This window comes from Triticum urartu, chromosome 1A (genome assembly GCF_056163025.1).
Source record: "Triticum urartu cultivar PI428250 chromosome 1A, HENAU_Tu73, whole genome shotgun sequence".
NCBI classification, from domain to species: domain Eukaryota; kingdom Viridiplantae; phylum Streptophyta; class Magnoliopsida; order Poales; family Poaceae; genus Triticum; species Triticum urartu.
Window position 1 is genome coordinate 452,466,341 of NC_141873.1, and position 18,382 is coordinate 452,484,722.

Here is an 18,382-nt window from a genome sequence, read left to right on the forward strand (position 1 = left end):
AATCTGGCCCTGTCATTTTTTATTTGAATATAAGAAACCGCCCATATACAAGTGCTAGTACTCCCTCCATTTTAAAATATAGTGTGTCCGCGCTTCCCGAAGTCCAACTTTGACCATAAATTTAACCAACGAGACCAACTGCGGCGGGAGAAAAAATTATATAATAAAAAACTTCTTTTGAATATGAATTCACTGATATAATTTTTGCTCCCGCCGCAATCGATCTTGATAGTTAAATTTATGATCAAAATTAAAACACGTGGATAGAGAAAACACTACATTATGAAATGGAGAAAGTAGTTGATTAGTACTCCCTAGGCAGATGTTACGGCCACCAGGCGTCCAACTTCCTAGGCCTGGCCAGGCTAAGCACATGTTATGGGTCAGGATAAACACATGACAAGACTTCTCAGGCCAGGCTAGTACAGACATGTCCAGGTTGTCAACCAAACAAACCCCAGGCAGCATCCAGGCACGTGTCAGGCCAGGCCATACGCTGTGAGGAAGAAATCCAAACACACCCTAAATCCTGACATGTTTTCTTCTCCACCGAGGCTGAAAGAATAGGACTACTCGACCGCGGGAGCAACCTCCCGTCCTAGAGTCGTGAATCGAGATGCAGGCGAAGGATGTTCACTATTTTCGTACTAGTGATCACTATAAAAACGAAGGTCTTCTTTAATTAATAGGATAGAAAAATTATAAGAATAGAAAAATTATAGGCCCCACGAGCAGGGCACCGGAGGGCAATTGTGCCGTCTGGACAGTTTTGTGGAGGTGCCTTGCTCCTCCAAAGGTACGGATCTTCGGTTGACGTCTTGCAACAAATGCTTTGGCTACTATGACAAATAAACTGAGTCGACATATTGGAACTTCTGACATTTGTGCTTTATGTGGTATTGAACGGGAGGATACCTTCCATGCTATGTGCAGGTGTCCGATGGCTACGGCCCTCTGGACAGCTATGCGAGAATCATGGCCTATTCCAGATCTCAGAAGCATCAAGAACATGGGCGACGAATGGTTGTTGCACCTACTGGATAGGTGTACTGAGACGGAGAGGCTGGTCATTCTCATGACGTTCTGGCGTGTGTGGCACCGTCGGAATGAAGTCACGCACCAAAAACCAGCGCCTTCAGTTGAAAGTTCCAGGCGTTTTCTTGATAGCTATATCAATTCTCTCATATGCATTAAGCAGATCTCGGTGACACCGTGAAGGGGAAAATGGTGGTCAACATTGGCAACCAGAGCCCCCAGCTGAAGCATGTTACCCAACCTGTAAGTACTACAACCACTGATCGTTGGCAGAAACCACCAGTAGGATGGGCGAAGCTGGACATAGATGGGTCGTATATTCATGGTGAGAACACTGGTGGTGCTGGAATGGTACTGCGTGATGATACCGGTAGGATTATCTTTGCTTCTTGTCGCTTTCTGTTGTCGTGTACATCACCTTTGGAGGCGGAAGTCGCTGCATGTAGGGAGGGGATTTCTTTGGCGTTGGAACGGACGGACAAGCCCCTGATAGTGGAGTCCGATTGCTTGCTGGCCATCCAATTTATTTAGGAAACAAGCACTAATCGCTCGCCAGTGGCAACGCTAGTCAAGGAGACAAAGAACCTCTTGCATGAAGGTCGTGAGTTTTCCTTAGTACATGTAAAGCGTAGTTTGAATGCTGCTGCTCACTTGATGGCTCAGCTAGGTCGCACGCCGCGGCGTACTGCTACCTGGCTAGGCTCAGGACCAGTTGATTTTGTGTATATCTCTTTCAAAACGAGTGTAAGACTGCTGCTTAATTAATATATACACTTGTTGACATGCAAAAAAAAGAAAAATTATAGGAAGTGAGATAACATGCATGTCAATTCCTACAGAGAAAGAGATGACATTTGATGCATACAATAGGATTTTCTCCATTGAATCTAGGCCAATGTTTTTTTCCTCCAAAATATGAAGGATTGACTCTTATCCTACCTAGAAATAGGAATCCATTTTTTACAAACCAAAATGCTTCAAAGGAATTTTTCCTTTTTAAATCCCATCATATAGAATTTTTACAAAAATTCTACAAACCAAAGAAAGCCGAAAGTGCTCTGCACACGACGGTCCACATACTATCGATGGCTACTTTGAACGGCAGTGATTAGCCAAATGATTGCAATTTAACGATTGGACCCATCGTGCTGAAATCGGGCAAAAGATTGCCGTGCGTATTAGTAGTGTTCTTACTACGAAAAACACGGTTATTAAAGCATTCACAGCAGATTTCTGTAGTACTCCATAGTATTTCCTTCGTTTTAAATTACTCGTTGCAGAAGTAGATGTATTTAAAACTAAAATACATCTAGATACATTCATACCTACGATAAGTAATTCAGAATGGAGGAAGTACATTTCTGTGCGCGTGGACAGATACGCAGTCCGCTGCGTCCTCACACGTCGGTGTGGACTGTGGAACGTGCACCATGAGCATGTGCAACAGTAGACACGCTTGCATCTAGATGGGCCGGATACGGGTCGTCAATCCTCATCGACGGCCCGGCCGGACATGTGGATCGTCCCGCTCTCGCTCTCGCTCTCTGCCGGACAAAGTACGTCGTTGGAGTAAACTGCGTGGATCAAGCGGAAGGGTCGCGCGCTAATCCCGACAATTTTTTTTGGAGATACGTATGCGGGATCATCTGCCAGCCAGGTATACAGACGCAAGCGAATCTCACGAGATCACGTGTAGCAATATTTAAAAAGCCCACGCCACCCACGCGCGCTCAACAATCCGCCACTTAGGCCTCCTTTGATTTGAAGGATTTTTCATAGAAAAAACGTAGGAATTCTCATTCTATAGGATTTGCTACTGTAGTGATGTTTGATTTGCAAAAACCAGTATGGAGGAATACTGTTGCAATCCAGAGAAACACTGTTGGTTTCATGTGATTTCGCATGAAGTGAAACATTGAGTCAGACCTCTTTTTTACACAAAGATCGAGGCAAGAGGAACAAAGTTGCATACCAGCGCATGGTTTCTCTACTAAATAATGCATTCCTTTGATTTCAGTTCCTGCATTTCAAGCGTTCCATTTGTTTCATATTCCTATACTTTTCACTGTTTTTCAATTCTCTGTTTTACAACTGCAACCCTATAGATTTTCTGTATTCTTTCTATTTCAGTGTTTTTGCAATCCTGTGAATCAAAGAGGCCCTTAGAAACCAATATTTCCTTCGCACGACGTATTTGGCAAGCCGGCTTAAGGAAACCCATGGTACGTCTTCTTCTGTTAATATAAGAAGTACAATTTTAATCATCGATCAGAGCAACCCTGATGTGGCGGCGGCCTGAATTTTTGATGAGAGTGGGGATAACTTTTGATTTGGTGGTTTTTGACCTTGACGTTCCGGTTATACTGTACCCGACAATACACCTCGACAATCGCTAAACCAATTTTTGATGGTTATTGACATTGCCGTAGGCACAATCAACCTGCACAACGAGGTTCGAGTTCTTGCAAGCAACCAAAGAACCGGTAAGAACAAAGGTGAATTGCAATCTAAAATTGCGGATAATAAATCAACCACACGAAATAGATGAACAAGTTAAGGTTCCACTATGGATCTGACAAGACGATAGTTCTAATCGTCTCGTAGATAAATTATACTACCGTCTTGTCAGATAGAACTACCGTAGTCTCATGGAGTAGCAATGACTAGACAATATAAGGGCATGTATAATGGTTGATAAAATAATCTTATCTTAAGTTTTGCATGTAATCTAGAGATGATAAAAAAAGAGTCTACAATGGGTCATCTCTTAGCCTTATCTTCAATAACTAGCGATTCATAAAAACATGGTGAGATATATTGAACTAAGAGATCATCTTTTGTTTTCTTTTAAATAAGAAAAGACAAGCCTTTTTTATGAGTTTTTCCTCCTCCATCTCATCGTTTATCCTACGTGGCACTCCTAGTACATGCCTAATAAAACTCAGGTCCAAAATCTAATTTAGAGTAGTAGTTGTTTATTAAAGGACTGTTTATTAAAAGTAGACGTGCGTAGAGACAAACATGCGGCCAATACAGACACGGACGGCTTCAGGCGTACTCCGTGGGCCTGCACAGGCCGCTAAGTATTCTAAGGCTGGTTGTAATGGGGAGTATCATATAGTAGTATCATGCATATGATACTAGTGTATGATACTACCTCCCTAATGCATAATATCATATATTAGTATCATGTAGTACTTTTTTATTACCATGCATGACACAAAGTAGCATAGCATTTATTATGATACGATATCATAATATGATACTCCATCATCTCTTTCTTCATTTAATGCTATGACACCTCATTAAAATTGCCTAGTTGGTATGCATGATACTAGCTATGATATTACCGTTACGACCAGCCTAATGCCTAATCAAGTCCTTTGGTCGTGGCCCTTGTACACGTGACCGCATGCAACCATGCATGATGGATGGTTCGATGTGGATGCATGCAGGTGACATGGTTGATGGATTCGGTGGACATGCATGCAATGTTGCTCCATCTGATTTGAGTGCACGGTTGATTTCATCTCTAATATGTCTTTCATTTCTGAGTACAAGTAAATTGGAGCATAAGTGTAGCCAGTGGCGGAGCTTTCAGCCCAAACATGGGCGGGCCAACAAGAAGAACATAGCTGATGGGCTGCTGTTTTAAGGCCCAAGATTAGATGTATACTGTATAAAACTTCATGGGCTGGGCGGGCAATGGCCCATTCAGCCTTGCTGAAGCTCCGCCAGTGAGTGTAGCATCGTATTTTTGTCAGTCAAATCATATGTACTTTCTCTGTAAAGAAATGTAAGAGTATTTAGATTACTACTCCCTCCTTTTCGGTTTATAAGGCTCAATTCAAAAATCTCACCAACCAAGATAGATGATGAGTGATGGAATATTTTTTATAGTTTGCAAAAGCACCCAATTAATGCTCTTGTTTTCCTTAAAAAATTATGTTTACGAATGCATTAATTGCAATGCATGCATGCATTTATGCATTGGTCAGTTTTCTCTTAATACTTGCGTGCAATGATTTAATGCACCTTAAAGTCTGAACATGTGATGAGAAACAACCAAATTGAGCCTTATAAAATGTAAATAAAATGTAAAAACTAAAATTTTGAGATAAGCCCTATAAACTGGAAATGAGGGAGTATAAAATAGTAATAATGTAAATGCTCCTTGTAACGCGCAGGTGAAACAACTGATGAAGGGGGTGTTTGTTTTCAGGGACTTTTTTATGCAGGGACTAGAAAAAGTCCTTCTTAGAGACTTTTTTACCAAACGGGAGGGACTTTTTAGGTACTAAAATAGGCATTTGGGACTAAATGAAGAAGACTCTCAAGGAGAGTCTTTCTGAGACTTTTTGGGACTTTTTCAACAATGCCCCTCCATGCACCCATTGGCCCGCCACCCCATGATGTTGTTTGATTATTATTTTTCTATATACTATGGGCAACATGGTCATTTAATAGCCTGTAGGAAGGGACTAGAGACTTTTTAGTCTCTGGAAACAAATAGGGAGGGACTTTTTAGGAACTAGGGACTTTTTAGTTGGGACTAAAAAAAAATCTTAGGACTAGAGAACCAAACACCACCGAAGAACAGTGAGTGTAACCATGAAAGTGATGTCCTCATCAAGCCCCATGTTCACTGCCTGGAGAACAGGAACCAACATTTAAACCTCCCTGACAAACACACCATTAACCGTTAACCGGATCTCGGACTTTGGGCATACGTCCGTGCCCCGCCGCACACACTCACAGACCACAGTATTTGCTCACAAAAAGAAAAAGAAAAACAGACCATAGTCTCGCTCGTTCCCACTATTAACACGCGCACGCTCGGTACGCGAGCGTACCGAAATGGCCAATCAAGGCTCCCTGGACCCGTCCAGGGGACAGCGATCGAGCAACGACCCTAGGCTCGGGTCGCCTACTTATTACAGCTGCGTATACCCGCACAGATCATAAGCCCGTTCATTCGGCCATCGTGTGCGACCGTAGCGTACTGTACGTGAGGGGTGAGGGGAGGAGAAGACCGTCTCGCCGGCGGCTCGGGATTATGGGCTGGTTCGCGGTGGCGAGGACGCTGTCCTTGCTCCTTCTCGTGGCGCTGGCGCGGCTCGCCGCGGCTGGGATGCCGCGGCCGCCGCCTCACCGGATCCTGGTGGACACGGACATGGACACCGACGACCTCTTCGCCATCCTCTACCTCCTCAAGCACGACCGCGCCGAGTTCGACGTCAAGGTAACCGCCACTGCTCGCTTGCCTGTATATATAGTTGCACCCATGGCGGCTGCCGCTGCATGCCTGCGAGGCTCGGCTCGCCCGTGCGTCCACGACCATCCAAGAGATCCCGCTCCCTCGTCATTGAGCGTGCGCTTTTCTATTAGTAGCATATACTTTCGTTTCGTGGATTCTGCGCATTTTTTCGTGTTCTTTCTTCATGGACCGGTTTCCTCTCCGGGTGCGGTGATTTGGACGGCAATAGTGAACAGTGGTGGGGGAACAACACAGAAATGGGAGTGCTTTTTGTTCCGGAGTTGAGCGGCGGGGCTTTTCCCTGCCTAGCGGATAGCATTGGGCTTGCTTTCGTGCGAGGAGTACGTGGGGAAAAGGTTTGATTCTCCATTGTACTTCCTCCGTTTGGAACTACTCGTCATAAAAATGAATGTATTTAGATATATTTTAGTTTTAGATACATCTATTTTCAAGACAAGTAATTTCGAACGGAGGGAGTTCGTAATTGCGAGTCTTGGATGGCTGGCCGGAGCAACAAGAATGCAGCAGCTGCTCCCTAGCTTGAGTATTCTCGGTCGTCTCATCTCATCACATCTCTCTCTCTCTCGAGCATTGCAGAGGCCGAGCAGCATAGAGCTCTTTATTTTATTTTCCAAAGAAAACACTATTTTCATATACTGAAAAAATCTGAAAAAAGAATATATACATAGATGTATATTTGTAGTATACACGTACACATATAAAATTTCATGAATAAATATGCTCACATGTAATGTATACCAAAAAGATAAATATACAGATTAAAATGGGCTTTATCTTTGTTGTTTTTGGGCCAGATATTTATCTTCTTTTGTGTAGCATGCAAATAATAGGTATTCCTTTAAAAAACCATGATGAAACATTTTACATACTTGACGAACATGCATAATTTGCACGAAGAAATTGATATTTTCTGAAACTCTTAAGTATATTTTTCATGGAGCCCGGCCTTTGCAACGCCGCACTCCTCTCTCTCCCTCTCCCTCACTCCTCTCTCTCTCTCGTTGTGTTGTTTGAAGCACGCTCGCTTCAAACGTCTATGTATTGTTGGTACTGGGAGAGTATCAGGTGATACTCTAGGACTGCAAGAGGGGAAAAAAATCCAAGTTTATGTGAATGAAAGGTTAAAAAAAATGTGCGAATGAATGAATGGGCGATGGATGCGACAAGACAGGTTATCATGCTCAGATATGGGCAAAAGAACATTGTTGTTCTCGTCGTCTTGGTGCATATGATTGTGTGTCAGTGTCACGTCACCATATCCTCTCCCGCCCATGCCTGAGCGCTAGCTTATCCTCTATTTTCATTTTATTTATAATAGTTCTCCACTATCCTCGCAATTCGAACGAACAAATGCACTGCCCAGGCACGACGCTTATACATTTTCTAACTCCGGAAATCGACGGACGACCGCCCTTTCGGTGCAAAAAACTGAAAAAGACGCGTCATTTCTCATCTTGAACACGTACGCAGGGCCCGACGTGGGGAAGAAAATGGAGACATGCCGCGTGACATGCATGAGGGCCATGGGCCATGCATGCAGTGTCAGCGATACAGGTGTGTTGGATCGGTGTCGGACGCTGGCCGTGGATGGCCTACCAAAATTCGCCGTGCACCGTTTGATCTGTGTGTTAGCAACGTGACAGCGTGCACGCCTTCCTCGTGGACACTATGGGCAGAGGCGCCGATCGAAGAGCAGACGTTTCAAAGGGAACTACGCGTAGCTCGGCTGGTTAGGTTTCATGTGGTGTGTGGTGGAACAAACCTACCAGGATTCAAATGCTAGACTTGGAACTGGTGCTCGCAATTTCTTGAATTTATTTCAGGTTTTTCAATGATATTCGTTCAGTTAGAGAGGACGCCGACAACGCGGCGCCTGTTCCTCTGGGAAAAAAAAACACGGCGCCTGTTATGAGTTTGTCAATTTTAGATGTTATGTCGGCTTAGAGCAACTCTAGCAGAACTTGCATTTTGCCGAACTGGAAACTGTGTTTGCAGGTCGCGCGGAGGCGCTTATGCAGGCTGAAAAACGCGGCGGCAGAACAGAAAACCGCAAACAAACCCGTAATATTTAAAAAAAAAACAGTTTCGCGGGAGAAATTTAAGCAGCATCTCACCGGAGCTCGCTCGCATAGATGGTTCTTCTTCACATAATAAGTTCGCACACTCCACATACATACACATTAAAGGTGAGAGATGCTAGACAGGGCCTAAGCTACCGCACTACTACAACAAAATTGAGCTCACCGGAGCTCCTGCGGTAGCTGCCCACCGGCGGCGATCGGTCGGAGTCGGAGTCGAGGCAGGGTACCGCGGTTGAGCCACCGACGCGCTCCCCGCTTACAAACGGCGTCAGATCTGGCACGGCGGCGGCGTTCCGCCTCATCCCCCGAGTCAGCCATGGCGGTCGAAGGCTCACCGGCGACGACAAATCGAGCGGCGCGGTGGGGAATTGGGGGCAAACGCGGCTGCGGGAGGATAGGGTTTCGACCCGCATCTGCCCCGCAAACTCGCAGTTATACTGGTTCGGGGGTAGCGTTTGTGGGCTGCGGCAAAAATATTTACGGGCCGAACACCGATGCAGGCTCTGGTCTGGCCAGAATAATAGGCCGAGTTCGTATAATCGCTGAAATTATGCAGGTTCACGCCGGATGCGGGGTGTGCTAGAGTTGCTCTTAGTATCTTAAAGATACTCATAGGGATAAGATAGTGTGCATGCTTTCATAGAGTGACAGAGATGCTTGTATGTGTGTGTATGTAAGCAGCTGTGATTATACTGTGTTAAAAAAACCAAACATTCATACTGCATGCAACGCTGCTGTGCTCTTCTCTGGAATTGATCAGTGCATTCAGAATCGACTCATCGTTTTGCGGACGTATTCGTTTCCTCTTGCTTGCCATAGCGGGACATGATTTATGCACTCTTACTCACGTATTGATTGTCAACCTTTCAAAAGATATAATTAAATGTATTTCACTCACATACGGGACTTAACACAAATTGACATGTATACTTGTATTTTTTTTTGTGCGGCCAACACTTACGTAAAACATATGGCTGCAGAAATGAGACTGCAACTCAAAATTATGCTATCGATTTTATTTTTATGTTTATATATCGTAGCATAAGAGGGCGAACAAATTGCAATTCCAATGCGACAATATACCTCGCTCCCCTACTCGATCTAGATGTTTCGAAATTCAAAAATTCTCTCACTTTAATTCTTGCAAATGACCTTCTATGGGCGCTTATGATTCTCGAACACGTGCCACATGATCTCTCCGTTGTACTATAAAAGTGGGGACCCATTTGCCGCCCCCTACCACTCCATGATTTTTGGAACAAATACATTCATTTATTAAATCACTTACACATAAGTAATTATCATTCTAAAACTGTATGTCAATTGTATTGTAGATAGTACACATGAATGCTATTCATATCCTGATTTCCCCTTTACCTCGCCCGGTCAATTTCGGGTTTCATATTACGTGCCACAAGCCTTATCACTTTGGCAGTTGCTCCTTTGCAGTTATATTCGATAAGCTCTTATATAAAGAATGAAATCACAACAGTCATATGACAACATCATTGTTGGGTTGAAAGGTTGTCAACTTAATGCAACAACGTCGGCATGATCTAGACCCGATTAGGTTGTCATCCTTACCCTCCTTCTGTTGCTCCTAAAAGACATGCTATTTGATTTTCATCGTGTCATGTGATACTAATTGAAAGGCGTCTAACCCACTTCGGAAAAGAAGCCAATTGTCCTCATGTTGCTCTCATTGTTGTCAACATAACTTGTTGTTTTCATTCACTTATTTTCGGGAGAGCTGTTTTGGGTTGGCGCGGGGGGGGGGGGGGGGGGGGGGATATGCACCTGGATGAATAGTAAATTCAAAAAAAAGTAAATAAATTGTAGATGTTCATATTTCTGTAACATGCATGCTTGACAATTTTTATTGTAACTTGCATGCTTGACAATTTTTATGCGAAACGAGATAGCGGTACTTTGTCGATGAAAAAAACAAAAATTAAGCGTAACATTTGGCGTTCAACTTTTCCTTTCTGCGCAGTTCAAAATACCTAAGCTTTTCACCCAAAAATTTGCAGGTAGCATCTTAATTTGACAATGAACAATTTTTTTTTTTTTTTTACATTTGCATATAACAATTTTTGCTTGCAGGAGCATATGCTCCCAAAAGCCGAATTGGATTTCTACTTATTTTGTACCTTATATCTTTTATTATAAAGTTATAGTTCAAATACCATCCACTTTCTTGTTATATTTTCGTTGTTCTGATAGTGTTGGTAAGGAAGGTTTGAAAGAGAACGAAAAACAGTCGCTAAACGGTAAAAAAAGCGAGGCTAAAAAACCGATTTTTATAATTAATAATTATTAATTCGGTAATTCCAAAACTAGTAAAGAAGACGTGCAATTTTTTAAAATAGGAAGGACGCCATAAACAGCGGCGTCCAGACCTGAACGCCATTAAGAACAACGTCCATGTCTGGACGCCATGTCCAACAGTGTCCATGTCTGGACGCCATTACTTATGTCTTACACATAAGTAATGAACGGAGTCGTTTCGAGTTGATTATGGAGTTGCATGAGCTGTAAAACCTAGTTCGCTGGCAATCATTGCTCCTCCTCCTTGCTGCGCGGTAAGCAACCTCAGCCGAGATGTTACAAACCCTGCCACTACTCCATCAAACACAGGGGATTACTGCTCTCTCGTATTGATTCATTCAAGTATCAGGTCTAATTACAGGAGGGGAAATACTAGAGTGGAGAGATTGGGAAGGAAGAGAGCTAAGAGCATCTCTAGCTCCGCCTCGACTTGCGCTCTGGGTAGACAGCGGCAGAGCTTTGCCATGTACGCCTCGTCGAAGGCCTCTGCCCCAGCCTTTCCCTCGCGTCCGGGTCCTCCTTTCCTCCCGTGTGGAGACCACTCGCGGGTCAACGACATCTAGCCACGACATCTCACCGAACTCAAAGTTTCGGTGGCTGTCGACGCCGTGCAGTCGGACCAACCAAATGTCATACTCTTTGACATCCTGCTCGGCGGAGTGGAAGGATCCGAGCCAAAGCTTCTCGTGGGTGTGTCGGTCCGTGATTTCGTCTACCCACGTCCCCATGCCCGCTATCGCACGCCAATGTATGGTCTCTAAGGCGGCGGCGGCACCGGGAGCTCGGGGAAGCTGGAGAGCCTGCCGAAGGAGGCTGATGGGACGATGCTCGAGGAAGCGCCGCAACGACAACGGGAGGCGAGTGGGTCGGCGCTATGCTAGCGGCTGTGCAGATCCACGCTGCGGATGGGCGGCGAGGCAGGGCATCCACGGGATCCGGCCATGACGGCAAGGGTGGGGGTGCGGGAGCTGTGGGGTGGCCTGCGAGATGAGTGCGGCGAGGGATTAAGGGAGAGAGGCAAAGAGGCATGGTGTGGTTTTACTCTGCGACCGAGCAGTCGAGTAAGTTTAGGCACTCGGCTCGGCTCAAAGTAAAATATATACTCCACTATAGAATTCACGGGATCAGCTAGATCCCGGTTAGAGGAGTAAAATCGTTTTTTACTCTCTAGAAGATTTCAGGATCGGCTAGAGATGCTCTAATCCTTATTAGAGTCCTTCAGTTCATTTCATGATCGCTTCGGATAAGCTATAGGAATAAGAGCAACACTACTAATAGCCACATTAACAACATAATTAATTGGCATATCCCTCTTCTATCTGACACACTCAACGTAAGCGTGCCGCTTGAAGGGAGTGGAGGGTCTCGCTAACTTGCGGGGTCCAACCAATTGCATCATCTCTTTCAAATTTGTGTTACTCCGGCCATACCCATAGTATGATTGCGACGTTCGCGTGTTGATGCTGCGATCGGGATGTTACAGCCAACAACGCCGACCATCACAGCCGAGACACCGTGTCATCGGCTGCTCGCCATTATGATCCACCAATCGACATTTCTTTGGACAGACAAGCGGATTAGGTTGGAGACAGTCGATCCAGGGGTTCCTGGGTGGTTCAATCATGCATTGGACGCCGCTAACACTAGCGTCCAAATCTGGATATGGTTTGCAATAGCGGCCAGCTTGGACGCTGTTACTCATAGCGTCCTTCCCATTTTCAAAATCTCAAGTTACCTTTTCCAGTTATGGAATAATTGGTTTATCATTTATTATTAATAAAAAATCGGCTAAAAAAGGCTGCCTCGTCGGATCCCGTTCAGCCGTCCGATGGAGAAGGTAGGGTTGTTCTCCTTCGTCCGTCTCCTCCTCCCTCTCTATCTGAAGGAGGCGAGGGGCACGTCAGACACCTCGCCGCAGTTCAGAGAGCTCGCGCGCCGGTCAGCTCCGGGAGTTCGGAGAAGGTCCTTTGCGATTCCCTGACATAGATTCATGGTCTGGATCTCAGGGACGGCGGCGGGCCATCAGTGGTTACGGATCGGCGATACAGCGCGGCAGTGCCCCCTACCGCGCACGAGGAGAATCGGGAGGCGCGTCGGTGCGGCGGAGAACACCTGCGCCCAGCCCAATGTCCAGGCAGGAGGGCATGGATGCCAATGGCCGCGCATTCTAACTGCACGCTCGGCCTTCGTTCTCCACCTAGCAGCTTGGTCTGTAACCGTGAATCCATGGTCGTGCTCTCGCGCAGTCGTGGGGGGACGCATACGCGCCACCTGCGCGCTGCTCTTCGGTTCGTAAGCGCCGGAGAGCCCACCGGAAGCCGTGTTTTCCTTCCTCGCGGCGAGGCAGATACGGCTTGACGGCATGCCATTCTGAGTGCCATTCTGAGTGCTCCGGCCGGTGGCGGCCAGCCGGCCACCGCAATTCCAGTCCTTTGCGTGACAGCTTGCTAGGTCGACGGGCGCCGTGACATCCCTACTCCTTCAGGAATCAGGCTTCAGAGGTAGGTGTGCCGTAAAAATGGTGTTACGCCGGCATCTCATGTGCGCCCAGAAATTGCTCGATGAAATGCTCGCATGGTTTTATCTAGCTCAGATTTGCTGATACTAATATACTAGTCTTTTGCGCCCTTACGCATTATTATGATACTTTTCTGCTATGAACACTGATGATTTTGGCTCCTAATGTCGTTTGTGCAGTAGGTGTAGTTATATACTCCCTCCGTAAAGAAATATAAGAGTGTTTATATCACTAAAATAGTGATCTAAACGCTCTTATATTTGTTTACAGAGGGAGTAGTTGTGATTCCCGCTGAGAGAGAGGGACAATACCTAGTGTAGTAGTGTTGTGCGCTCAACTGAACTGAACCGCATTTTGTCTTTTCTTCCGGTATTCTCATGAGTCATGACCCTGTTGTTCGAAATTTTCATTTGCTAGTGCTTTCACAGGCTATAACTATCAACGCGAACTCATGGACTGATGCTGGTCATGCAGTCAACCAGTTGTATGATCTCCTCTACATGATGGGCCGTGATGACATTGCGGTGGGAGTCGGAGGGGAGGGTGGTATATCCAATGATGGTAGAATTTATCCTCACGTTGGTGGCTATTTCCCAATAATTGACCAGGTGAAATAGATGGCCCATGTCCATCTGATTCTCCTTGCAAGTTCTGCACTACCAAATTCTACATTGTAATTTTACCATGTTCGGTAAAAATAACTGTTTGTGACTTCAATTCCTCAGGGAATGTCAACAATAGGGGAGTGTCGATACCGACAATCAATTCCACAGGGATCAGGTGGCCGCTTGGACATCAACGCGAATTATGGAGTTCGACGGGAAATTCTTCCTCAGGTACAGAACAAAGATAGTAACCCACCATTCATGCCTTTTATCTCAAAACATGGTTGTAGATTCTTTCAGGAAGACTGTACTGGAAGGCAGTGCATTTCTTAACTTCCTTTTGGCCTTGAATCAGGGAAATAGAAGTTACTCCCCTCTTCAACAGCCAACAACTCAACAAGTGATGATTGACACCATATCCGCTGGGCCAACGAATGTCTTCCTCGTCGGAACACATACAAACTTTGCGCTGTTCCTCATGAGCAACCCTCACCTAAAGAAAAACGTGAAGCACATTTACATAATGGGTGGGGGTGTGAGATCGCAAAATCCCACTGGTTGCTGCCCCAAGAACGACACATCATGCGTGCCACGACAATGTGGTGATCATGGCAACATGTTTACAACTTACACCAAAAATCCATATGCCGAGTTCAACATATATGGAGACCCTTTTGGCGCGTATCAGGTAATCTAGAGGCACACCAATTGTTTGCAGCCCAGTGTTAAGCATTTAACTGCGCTATCTTCTTTTGAGGAATCAACTATGTTATTGTGCATCTGGAATTAGTCTTATCTCTTTATCTGGTATTACAGGTCTTTCATTCTGGTATCCCGATCACCCTTGTGCCACTCGATGCAACCAACACGATACCAATCACTGAGTCCTTCTTCAAGGCATTTGAGGAGCAACAGAGCACTTATGAGGCACAGTACTCCTTCCAGTCTTTGAAGATTGCTCGCGATACCTGGTTTGATGACCAGTTCTACACAGTAAGTTTTTACATGTGGTGATATGTTAATCTGCATGTGTACTTGTGTTATTGGTTTAACCTTGTTCTTTTTTTGCTTTAATTCAGAGTTACTTTATGTGGGATTCTTTCATGTCTGGTGTGGCACTCTCAATAATGCGCAATGGTCAGAAACTGAATGGCGATAACGATTTTGCTGAGATGGAAGTGATGAACATAACTGTGGTTACATCCAATGAACCATACGGTGTGCATGATGGATCAAATCCATTCTTTGATGGACATGCAAGCCCAAAATTTGATTTATTGAAAGGTGGTGTACATAGTGGTCATGTTCAGATAGGATTCAATGATTCATTTTGTGTTTTGAAAGGGGGCACTAAAGGAAAATGCCAGGTAACTGCAGTTTAAAATGGAAATATATACTTATTACATAACATCAGAAAGTGCAAATCAGTAGAGATATGTGTGCATCTAAAGATTTCATCATTATATTATTGAAGACTTTTGGTTCATCGTTGTATATAACATGATGGGCTAAATATTTTACCAGGATGGATACACCAAAGAAGTGCAAGGTCCTGACTCGGTTGCTGTACTTGTCGCAGTGAAGGCAAAACCTAATAGAAATGTTAAAAGTCCTCTTGATAGAGAGTTTTTTGACCACTTTCTCGAGGTATTTGTTTCTGAAGTACATGCTTACTTTTGATTTGATCCTCTGTTGTTCTGAATATTCTCAAGGATGTCATTTTCTGACAAAACATTTGTTAAACCTTGAGTCATGAATAGAAAAATGTGATGACTGATGATGATCCAGGAAGAGCCTTACATTCCTGTCTATTTTATGCACTTGAGACAAGCTCTATGATTGTTGAATCTCACAAACAAACTTCAACAAAAGCAGTAGGAAAGTATTTTTTTAAATCTGATTAAACATCTAATTCTGCAATCTAAGATTGCAGTCGAGATGTAAGGGGTTCAGAAACATAGCAACACCATGGGAATACATAATAAAAAAGGAGCAATAGGGATGTACTAGTAATGAATATCTAGATGGGAAATGAACAATGACATAACATAATTCTCTCCAATCAACTTGTTTGCTGCACTGTTTATAAGTCAAATATTTTTCATCACCACATGCAGGTCCTGAATCGCCCTGAACACACTGGGCACTTCAATTTCACCGATCAGTTTCGTCACTACAAAGAGATTATGTACAAACCTGATTTGAAACATCAGATTAGAGGAAAGCCTGTCATATTTGACATGGACATGAGTCCTGGAGATTTTCTTGCCCTCTTGTGCCTCCTGAAAGCACCTATGGAAGCAATTGATTTGAGGGTCAGTATCATCTGTGCTAATCTCCCCTTCCAATAAACTTGCAAAAATATTTACAAAATCATACGGTAAACATTGCCTGTTATAAGTCTAATAGTCATTTATGTTCTTACATATGCAGGGGATATTGGTAAGTGGCAATGGTTGGGCAAACCCAGCTACAGTAGATGTTATCTATGACGTTCTTCATATGATGGGCCGTGATGACATTCCAGTAGGACTTGGGAAAATTACTGCGCTTCGTGCCCCTGACCTTGGATGTGAATACGTGAAAGCCATACCACATGGTTCTGGTGGTTTTCTTGACACTGACACCCTTTTTGGACTAGCCCGGGTGTTGCCCAGAAGTCCTAGAAGGTACCAACGCATGGTTTTAATTAATGAATTAAAAATACACGTCTTACATCTAGATATCTTGGGGTCTCGTATCAAAAATATGATTTTGCAGCCTCATTCTGTATGCATAAAGACAAATCTGGATATTACTACTGGCACACAGTCAAGTATGACAGAAATGTAGACCACGTGGTACCTAATCATGTTATTTTATCAGGTACACAGCAGAAAATTCAGTAAAATATGGTGCTCCAAGGGACACCGCGCGCCCTGAGCTCAGGCAGCCATTGGCTTTTGAAGTTTGGCAACATATTAGAGAAGAACTCAAACCAACTGACAAGATAACCATCCTGACCAATGGTCCTCTCACAAACATAGCAAACATCATTCTATCCGACACAAAAGCAGAATCAGTAATTGAGGTTAGTTCCAAAAGCTTTTGAGATACACATTACTTCAGCTCAGCGGAAATTTATTTGACTAAAAAGTTTCAAATGTCTGAGCAGCGCATTTTTATAGTCGGGAGTCATTTGGCTGGCGGAAATGGAGATGGAGGCAATGTGTTCACTGTTCCATCAAATAAGTTTTCAGAGTTCAATTTCTTTCTTGACCCTCAAGCTGCCAAGGCGGTTGTAGAATCTGATTTAGACATCACTCTCATTCCTTTGAGAGCTCAACGCCAGGTGGCTTCTTTCAAAGAAGTCACAAGATCGTTGTGTACTGCTGAGAAGACTCCTGAATCATCGTTTGCATACCAGTTGTTGCTGTCAATGCAGAAACTGCAAAAGAATAACCAAGCATATCGTCACATTGTAAGTTGGTTTTACAGGTTCTATATCTAAACTGCCATAATGGAAAAAACCATTTTAGATAGCGTTGTTATACATAGAGTAACAATAGATAGTGTTGTTATACATACAGTATCCAAATAAAAGGCAAAAACTTCCATAGTAATTTTATCTGGATTATCTAGTTTCAGTTAGCATCATCTATATATTCACAAAGGCCCGTCAATTATATACCACAATTCAATAGTGAAAGAAACCACTTCAGTTATTTCATTTGAACAGTTCGTATTCAAGTCGTATATTTGTAGCAGCAAATTTGTGATTTCCTCTTATTTTTGTTTGTCACCATTGCAGGACATGTTCCTTGGTGAGCTTCTTGGTGCTGTGTTCTTGGTTCAGCAATCACATCTGAATCACTCGATCACCCAAAGGGCCATCACTGTTAGATCTGGTCATGTGAGCATCGATGGTCAGACCATCCTCCGCCGGACGAACGGAAAGGTAGTAAAGGTACTAGATCATCTCGACGCAGATGCTTACTACACCGAGTTTGCGAAGCTGCTCAATGCGAAGAAGCAGTCTGCGGTCGTGGGTAGCTTTGATGAGCAGAAAAGAATGTGGAACAAATGACGCGGTTCTGCTAGATAGTCTGGCGCGTGGAGAGGAAAATATGATTCTCGCTTGCCCTCCTCCTTTTGTTGTAAAAATGTCAACACCGCAAAGCTCGCCGGAGGAGAAATTCAAAGCAGTTGTGGAACACTGCAGATTTTCATTATCTGTCTTTCGAATACCTGCTGCTGCTGGCTTGCTGCAAGATGGTTGCCGGTGAGAAAGAAGGGAGTCAGCACTCAGCAACCAAGATGGTGATGATGTTTTTTTTTTTTTGCTTTGCTTGTAGTGATAGTTTGGTTTATGTTTTTTCTGTTTGATGGGAATTGGAGGGTGAAATCCACGTCCTGTAAGGAAATAGTTGATTATCTTATATGCAAGGTAGTTTTGTGGTATGATGATGATAGAGAATTCTGAAATTACAGATGCATGGTTCAGAACATTGCACATGTACTGAAATTGGCGTATGATTCGTTGGAATTTTGAGGGCCC

General features: G+C 44.1%; 1 protein-coding gene across 3 annotated transcripts; it reads left to right on the plus strand.

Moving 5' to 3' along the window:
* The first annotated feature begins 5,847 nt into the window (after positions 1 to 5,847).
* Positions 5,848 to 18,288, plus strand: LOC125517764 (nucleoside hydrolase 3). 3 transcript variants are annotated; one of them, XM_048682886.2, is made up of 12 exons: positions 5,848 to 6,277; positions 13,669 to 13,848; positions 13,966 to 14,076; positions 14,201 to 14,533; positions 14,662 to 14,838; positions 14,925 to 15,212; positions 15,370 to 15,492; positions 15,963 to 16,160; positions 16,279 to 16,514; positions 16,711 to 16,915; positions 17,000 to 17,305; positions 17,636 to 18,288. In XM_048682886.2, exons 1-12 carry the CDS (start codon positions 6,092 to 6,094, stop codon positions 17,909 to 17,911), a joined length of 2,619 nt encoding a protein of 872 aa, XP_048538843.2. In that variant the 5' UTR covers positions 5,848 to 6,091; the 3' UTR covers positions 17,912 to 18,288. The 3 variants fall into 3 exon arrangements, with proteins under 3 accessions (XP_048538843.2, XP_048538844.2, XP_048538845.2); XM_048682887.2 differs by lacking the exon at positions 5,848 to 6,277 and adding an exon at positions 12,592 to 13,223; XM_048682888.2 differs by lacking the exon at positions 5,848 to 6,277 and adding an exon at positions 12,592 to 13,223 and having other exon boundaries at positions 13,715 to 13,848.
* Positions 18,289 to 18,382: the final 94 nt, after the last annotated feature.

Excerpts from the sequence above, each read along its gene's own strand:
- LOC125517764 (XM_048682886.2), top strand. The coding sequence starts at position 6,092 with ATGGGCTGGTTCGCGGTGGCGAGGACGCTGTCCTTGCTCCTTCTCGTG. Across the intron at positions 15,213-15,369 it reads GCACTAAAGGAAAATGCCAG|GATGGATACACCAAAGAAGT; the intron begins GTAACTGCAGTT and ends ATATTTTACCAG. Across the intron at positions 17,306-17,635 it reads ACCAAGCATATCGTCACATT|GACATGTTCCTTGGTGAGCT; the intron begins GTAAGTTGGTTT and ends TCACCATTGCAG.